Genomic DNA, 8,893 nt, shown 5'->3' on the forward strand with positions numbered 1-8,893 from the left:
AAATCATTATTGTTCAAAACAAGTTTGTTCCTTATAGCTTTGTTTACGGTTATGTGTCTCAGACGTGGCAGATGGGAACACGTGGATCTCTCAGAGCTGGGATAAATAGTGTTAAGGGTTGGTAGCATAAAGAACCCCCAGGATCCTTCACTGAGACCTCTCTGCAGCAGGTAACTCAACATTCACTTCTGATAATACTGTAATATGGGATAACGTCATTCATTTGTGATGACAAGATATAGCTAAGTTTGTTGCGTGATATACTTTAATGGAAACCTCCATTACAAGTTGTAGTATGTCATCATATATGTCTTACCTTTTTAAGTATATATAAAGTATAACATTTTGGTGATCGGTTGATGTCTCTCTCTCTCTTCCCCATAGACATGTTGTCCTGTGTTCTCCTGTTGTTGATGTTTCCTCTACTGATGGTTGAACATGCATCATGTACACCTACAACTAACTCAACTTCAATACCTCAACTTGGTAAGATATTGACCTTCTCACTTATTCACTACTCTAATTTACTATACAACTATATTGTCCATTTGTTACGGCGAACAACGACCCTCCCCACCCCCCTCCCAGATAGCAAACCACACACACAGTTGTGTACTATAATCTATATGTATACAAGCAGCCATACCTCAGGTGAATTATTTCCATACTATTGTAGGACCAGTATGGAAATAGGCCTCCAGGCTCTATAGGGTTTTATCCTCTGTAGTGTTTAATGTTGTTTCCAGCTGGCCTCCAGGCTCTATAGGGATTTATCTTCTGTAGTGTTTAATGTTGTTTCCAGCTGGCCTCCAGGCTCTATAGGGTTTTATCCTCTGTAGTGTTTAATGTTGTTTCCAGCTGGCCTCCAGGCTCTATAGGGTTTTATCCTCTGTAGTGTTTAATGTTGTTTCCAGCTGGCCTCCAGGCTCTATAGGGTTTTATCCTCTGTAGTGTTTAATGTTGTTTCCAGCTGGCCTCCAGGCTCTATAGGGTTTTATCCTCTGTAGTGTTTAATGTTGTAATGTTGTTTCCAGCTGGCCTCCAGGCTCTATAGGGTTTTATCCTCTGTAGTGTTTAATGTTGTTTCCAGCTGGCCTCCAGGCTCTATGGGGTTTTATCCTCTGTAGTGTTTAATGTTGTTTCCAGCTGGCCTCCAGGCTCTATAGGGTTTTATCCTCTGTAGTGTTGTAATGATGTTTCCAGCTGGCCTCCAGGCTCTATAGGGTTTTATCCTCTGTAGTGTTGTAATGTTGTTTCCAGCTGGCCTCCAGGCTCTATAGGGTTTTATCCTCTGTAGTGTTTAATGTTGTAATGTTGTCTCCAGCAGACTGCTACTTCTAATTATCAGACTCACAACTAATTCAACTTCACTGTCTCAACTTGGTGTGACACACACACACACACACACACACGCACGCACGCACGCACGCACACACACACACACACACACACGTGCTTATCAAGTATTTGAACATTTAAATGTACATACAAAACAACTTTCCTCTTATCTTGGTGATATTCCCGTTCCAGAAGCAGTGCAGGCAGTCCATGAGGGCAGACGTGCAGTCGGAGCCAGAACAGACTTCAACAGTTTGGACAGGCTGAGGAACAGAACACGATACGTTGCCAGGAGCTGTAAAGAAATAAAGGACAGATATAACCAACATGAAGGTAAGAAACATTTTTTTATGTGATAATAATCATATATTAACAATATATGCCATTTAAACAGACGCTTTTATCCAAAGCGACTTACAGTTATTGCGTGCATACATTTTCACATGGGGTTGCTCCAGTGGGATATAAACTCACAATCCTATTGTTGCCTTGCTCTGAGTCACACAGGACCATCCATGTTTATAACTGCCGTACACTGCAGTGCTGCATATGAAATCATTATTCATGTCTGATCACTCAGATTACAACAGAAAGAATAGCGGTGCCAATCTTGTACTGTGTATCTGTCGCCACCCGGTGGTTGTGTTTGGTGTTGCATGTACAGTACATTGAGTATCACCATGGTTATAAAGAATTTACTTATCACAGATGGGCAGCTATATTTCGTTATATTTAGATATGTGTATCAATATATGTAGATATTTACTTTGTTATATTTACATATATATTAGTATATTTTGGTATACACTTGAATATATGTAAGCATATAGTTCAATATATTGTTAAATGCTTTAATATATGCAGGTATGTATTTCAATATATGTATTTATATATTTCAATATCTGTAGTTATGTATATTTTCAATATATGTCGATATATCAAAAAGAAAGCAGGACCAAGGCACTCTTCATATAATTAAATAAAATGCCTTTATTAGTATGGCGTGTTCAATAGAAAACAAATATTATTTTTTTATCCGACGCGTTTCGGCATATGAAGAGCGCCTTGGTCCTGCTTTCTTTTTGATGACCAATTCACCCCTTTGACCAAAGAGCACCTTCTGTCTACCAACATCTACTACTGTGTACCTTAGTAGCGCTTCCCTTCCTCCTCTTTCTACATGTTTTGCCCATTGGCAATAAGTTCCCATGTTGTTTTGTCCAAAAAAACAGGTCATATCGCTTCCTCCTCTTTCTACTAGTATGTGGATATATCGTTGTAATATATTTCTCTGTCTGTCAGATGGTCTGTACTATCTGACTACAGCCAGCGGGGTGATGTACCAGACCTTCTGTGACATGACCACAGCGGGCGGCGGCTGGACCCTGGTGGCGAGCGTGCACGAGAACAACATGTATGGGAAGTGCACGGTGGGCGACCGCTGGTCCAGTCAGCAGGGTAGTAACCCCAACCGGCCAGACGGAGAGGGGAACTGGGCCAACAGGGCCACCTTTGGAACAGCAGAGGGCGCCACCTCTGATGACTTCAAGGTAGAGCGACTTGTTTTGTCTTGTCTAGTCTAGACGGTCTAGTCTCAATCGTGTTTTTCTAGATCATCTAGTGTTGTCTAGTCTAGATCTATTTTTCTAGATCCACCTCATGGACTGTACAGTCAGGCGTCAGATTGCTATATCATATGATGGGGTTTAAGCTGATATGTTAAATTGATGATCAGATTGCTATATAATATGATGGGGTTTAAACTGATATGTTAAATAGATGATCAGATTGCTATATCATATGATGGGGTTTAAGCTGATATGTTAAATAGATGAGCAGATTGGTATATCATATGATGGGGTTTAAACTGATATGTTAAATAGATGAGCAGATTGCTATATCATATGATGGGGTTTAAACTGATATGTTAAATAGATGATCAGATTGCTATATCATATGATGGGGTTTAAGCTGATATGTTAAATAGATGAGCAGATTGGTATATCATATGATGGGGTTTAAACTGATATGTTAAATAGATGAGCAGATTGCTATATAATATGATGGGGTTTAAACTGATATGTTAAATAGATGATCAGATTGCTATATCATATGATGGGGTGTAAACTAATAAGTTGAAAACCTATACAGCAGGGTTGGGCAAAATTCCATTTCAATTCCAGTCTATCCAGAAAGTAAACCAAATTACAATTCCAAATTCTTCCCATTGGAACGCATGGAAGAGAATTGGAATTGGAATTTTAGTGCATTTCCTGAATTGACTGGAATTGGAATGGAATTGTGTTATGCAAGACACAAATTAATACATCTCCTTCCCTCTCCCTCAGAACCCTGGGTATTAATACATCTCCTCCTGTCTCCCTCAGAACCCTGGGTATTAATACATCTCCTCCTGTCTCCCTCAGAACCCTGGGTATTAATACATCTCCCTCTGTCTCCCTCAGAACCCTGGGTATTAATACATCTCCTCCTGTCTCCCTCAGAACCCTGGGTATTAATACATCTCCTCCCCTCTCCCTCAGAACCCTGGGTATTAATACATCTCCCTCTGTCTCCCTCAGAACCCTGGGTATTAATACATCTCCTCCTGTCTCCCTCAGAACCCTGGGTATTAATACATCTCCCTCTGTCTCCCTCAGAACCCTGGGTATTAATACATCTCCCTCTGTCTCCCTCAGAACCCTGGGTATTAATACATCTCCTCCCCTCTCCCTCAGAACCCTGGGTATTAATACATCTCCCTATGTCTCCCTCAGAACCCTGGGTATTAATACATCTCCTCCTGTCTCCCTCAGAACCCTGGGTATTAATACATCTCCTCCTGTCTCCCTCAGAACCCTGGGTATTAATACATCTCCTCACCTCTCCCTCAGAACCCTGGGTATTAATACATCTCCTAACCTCTCCCTCAGAACCCTAGGTATTAATACATCTCCCTCTGTCTCCCTCAGAACCCTGGGTATTAATACATCTCCCTCTGTCTCCCTCAGTACCCTGGGTATTAATACATCTCCTCCTGTCTCCCTCAGAACCCTGGGTATTAATACACCTCCCCCTGTCTCCCTCAGAACCCTGGGTATTAATACATCTCCTCCCCTCTCCCACAGAACCCTGGGTATTAATACATCTCCTCCTGCATCATTCAGAACCCTGGGTATTAATACATCTCCTCCCCTCTCCCTCAGATCCCTGGGTATTAATACATCTCATCCTGTCTCCCTCAGAACCCTGGGTATTAATACACATCCTCCTGTATCCCTCATAACCCGGGGTATTAATATATCTCCTCCTGGCTCCTTCAGAACTCTGGGTATTAATACATCTCCCTCACCTCTCCCTCAGAACTCTGGGTATTAATACATCTCCTCCAACTCCTTCAGAACCCTGGGTATTAATCCATCTCCTCCTGTCTCCCTCAGAAGCCTGGGTATTAATCCATCTCTGCCCCTCTCCCGCAGAACCCTGGGTATTAATACATCTCCTCCTGTCTCCCTCAGAACCCTGGGTATTAATACATCTCCTCACCTCTCCCTCAGAACTCTGGGTATTAATACATCTCCTCCAACTCCTTCAGAACCCTGGGTATTAATCCATCTCCTCCTGTCTCCCTCAGAAGCCTGGGTATTAATCCATCTCTGCCCCTCTCCCGCAGAACCCTGGGTATTAATACATCTCCTCCTGTCTCCCTCAGAACCCTGGGTATTAATACACCTCCTCCCCTCTCCCACAGAACCCTGGGTATTAATACATCTCCTCCCCTCTCCCTCAGAACCCTGGGTATTATGACATCGTGGCGGAGGACATGTCTGTGTGGCACGTCCCCAACAACTCTCCTTTGGAACACTGGAACCTGGCCTCCATCCTGCGCTACCACACAGAGAGACGCTTCCTAACCCTGCAAGGAGGCAACCTGCACCAACTCTTCAAGGTATCACACAGACACACACGCACCTACACACAGACACGCACGTACACACAGGCACGCACATACACACACCTGCACCAACTCTTCAAGGTATCACACAGACACACATGCACCTACACACAGACACGCACGTACACACACACGCGCACCTACACACAGACACGCACATACACACACGCGTACAAAATACGCATGCACGTACACACACACACACAGTACAATGCACGCTTTCTTGTTATATTTACTTACACAGATGTTAGAGGTAGTTTGGTCCACATTATGAATAACTTTGACAAACTAATGCATCAAGCTGATGCCTTTAGCTCAGTAGGCTATCACTCTTGTGGTTCACCCAGTTGGCCACACAGATGGGTGCTTGATTAAAGCTCGACATGAATGATATTGTGTTCTAATGTCCCAGACCCACCCAGTGAGGTACAACGTGGGGTCTTGCAGCGACAGAGGACCATCCATTCCTGTTGTCTATGACCATGGAGACACGGAGACCACCAGAGAGCTGTATGGACCCAACGTAAGAAGTATGGGGCTTCTTTAATTTGATCAACCATGAGCTAATGAAAGAGAGCGATGAATGCACTGAAATGAAACATATCTGTAGACATTTATTAACACGTGTTTCTTCAACTCAAGAAAGTATGTGACTTTTATTTAATCATATTTTATCCACCATGACACACAGAAATAATAGAATGGTGAATCAAACTAAATATACACCTGTAGATAACAACAACTTTACTGTCATTAAGTTTACACAGAAGGGAAATGTGTCTATGGAATAAATGACCTGGCTTGTAGACATTCATATCATGTGTCTGTGATGTTTTTCTTTCTCCTAAAGATGAGTTTCAACCTGGCTTCATCACGTTCAGAGCGATAAACAATGAACGAGCAGCCATGGCCATCTGTTCTGGGGTCAAACCAACCGGCTGCAACACTGAACATGTGAGTTAAAAGGAAGAATCGTGGTATTCTTTTAAGACAAATAATTGCTGTGTGTGTATGTGTGTGTGCAAGCATTTAAATGACATGTATGAGTCCATCTGTTTCATAACCTGTGTGTGTGTGTGTGTGTGTGTGTGTGTGTGTGTGTGTGTGTGTGTGTGTGTGTGTGTGTGTCTGTGCAGTATTGTATAGGTGGTGGTGGACACTTCCCTGAGGGTGCTCCCAGACAGTGTGGTGATTTCACTAGCTTTGACTGGGATGGTTACGGGACCAACAAAGGCTCGAGTGCGTCCAGGGAGATCACCGAAGCTGCTGTGCTGCTCTTCTACCGTTAAATTCCATCCAATAAACTTTTACTATATTCTATACACTGTAAAGAATAAAACTTTATTGTCCAAAGAAAACTAACCATTCCATGATATTGTATAGAAAACTAACCATTCCATGATGTTGAATAGAAAACTAACCATTCCATGATATTGTATAGAAAATTAACCATTCCATGATGTTGAATAGAAAACTAACCATTCCATGATATTGAATACAAAACTAACCATTCCATGATATTGTATAGAAAACTAACCATTCCATGACATTGTATAGAAAACTAACCATTCCAAGGTATTGTACAGAAAACTAACCATTCCATCGTATTGTACAGAAAACTAACCATTCCAAGGTATTGTATAGAAAACTAACCATTCCAAGGTATTGTATAGAAAACTAACCATTCCATCGTATTGTACAGAAAACTAACCATTCCAAGGTATTGTATAGAAAACTAACTATTCCAAGGTATTGTACAGAAAACTAACCATTCCAAGGTATTGTATAGAAAACTAACCATTCCATGGTATTGTATAGAAAACTAACCATTCCATGGTATTGTATAGAAAACTAACCATTCCATGGTATTGTATAGAAAACTAACCATTCCATGGTATTGTATTGTATAGAAAACTAACCATTCCATGGTATTGTATAGAAAACTAACCATTCCATGGTATTGTACAGAAAACTAACCATTCCAAGCCATCAGCGTATATTAAGATGCGTTGTTGTTTGTTCTATGAAATCCCCTGTTTGATAAGATGATGTAATGGATACAACTTCTCCATGGTTATTATAGAGGTAGCATTCATTCATTGATTGTACTGTACAAATGCAATTGCATATATGTACTGTTCATATCCAGTATTCCTGAGTATTAATCCATTGTATACCTTATGAGTTGTAATGTTGGTTGTTGGCCACCAGGTGTCAGGAGTGATCCAGATAAAGAGGGTCATGGTCATGGTGAAGCGTTCATTTTGCGCTTCTCCCAAATGGCACCCTATTCCCTATGTAGTTCACTACTTTCTCCTCTTGTTGCTTTTACCTGTTTTATCCCATAGGGCTCTGTTCAAAGTAGTGCCCTATATAGGAGATCGGGTGACATTTGTCTAGTTGTCTATCCTAGATAGTCTAATTTGTTCTAGTCTTGGTCATCTAGTTTGGTCTAGTCTTGGTCGTCTAGTTTGCTCTAGTCTTGGTCGTCTAATTTAGTCTAGTCTTGGTCGTCTAGTTTGGTCTAGTCTTGGTCGTCTAGTTTGCTCTAGTCTTGTTCATTAATTTAGTCTAGTCTTGGTCGTCTAGTTTGGTCTAGTCTTGGTCATCTAATTTAGTCTAGTCTTGGTCGTCTAGTTTGGTCTAGTCTTGGTCGTCTAGTTTGGTCTAGTCTTGGTCGTCTAGTTTGCTCTAGTCTTGGTAATCTAATTTAGTCTAGTCTTGGTCGTCTAGTTTGGTCTAGTCTTGGTCATCTAATTTAGTCTAGTCTTGGTCGTCTAGTTTGGTCTAGTCTTGGTCGTCTAGTTTGGTCGAGTCTTGGTCGTCTAGTTTGGTCTAGTCTTGGTCGTCTAGTTTGCTCTAGACTTGGTCGTCTAATTTAGTCTAGTCTTGGTCGTCTAGTTTGCTCTAGACTTGTTCATTAATTTAGTCTAGTCTTGGTCGTCTAGTTTGGTCTAGTCTTGGTCATCTAATTTAGTCTAGTCTTGGTCGTCTAGTTTGGTCTAGTCTTGGTCGTCTAGTTTGGTCTAGTCTTGGTCGTCTAGTTTGCTCTAGTCTTGTTCATTAATTTAGTCTAGTCTTGGTCGTCTAGTTTGGTCTAGTCTTGGTCATCTAATTTAGTCTAGTCTTGGTCGTCTAGTTTGGTCTAGTCTTGGTCGTCTAGTTTGGTCTAGTCTTGGTCGTCTAGTTTGCTCTAGTCTTGGTAATCTAATTTAGTCTAGTCTTGGTCGTCTAGTTTGGTCTAGTCTTGGTCATCTAATTTAGTCTAGTCTTGGTCGTCTAGTTTGGTCTAGTCTTGGTCGTCTAGTTTGGTCGAGTCTTGGTCGTCTAGTTTGGTCTAGTCTTGGTCGTCTAGTTTGCTCTAGACTTGGTCGTCTAATTTAGTCTAGTCTTGGTCGTCTAGTTTGCTCTAGACTTGGTCGTCTAGTTTGGTCTAGTCTTGGTCATCTAATTTATTCTAGTCTTGGTCGTCTAGTTTGGTCTAGTCTTGGTCGTCTAATTTAGTCTAGTCTTGGTCGTCTAGTTTGGTTTAGTCTTGGTCGTCTAGTTTGGTCTAGTCTTGGTCATCTAGTTTGGTCTAGTCTTGGTCGTCTAGTTTGC

General features: G+C 41.5%; 1 protein-coding gene across 1 annotated transcript; it reads left to right on the forward strand.

The window, feature by feature from the left end:
* The first annotated feature begins 626 nt into the window (after nt 1-626).
* Nucleotides 627-6,638, forward strand: LOC121562052 (intelectin-like). The gene is made up of 7 exons (XM_045214194.1): nt 627-651; nt 1,531-1,671; nt 2,641-2,888; nt 5,129-5,287; nt 5,706-5,823; nt 6,144-6,247; nt 6,430-6,638. The coding sequence occupies exons 1-7, from the start codon at nt 627-629 to the stop codon at nt 6,580-6,582; spliced, it is 948 nt and encodes a 315-aa protein (XP_045070129.1). The 3' UTR covers nt 6,583-6,638.
* The last annotated feature ends 2,255 nt before the right edge of the window (nt 6,639-8,893 follow it).

The sequence above is a fragment of the Coregonus clupeaformis genome, unplaced genomic scaffold (genome assembly GCF_020615455.1).
Source record: "Coregonus clupeaformis isolate EN_2021a unplaced genomic scaffold, ASM2061545v1 scaf0213, whole genome shotgun sequence".
NCBI lineage: Eukaryota > Metazoa > Chordata > Actinopteri > Salmoniformes > Salmonidae > Coregonus > Coregonus clupeaformis.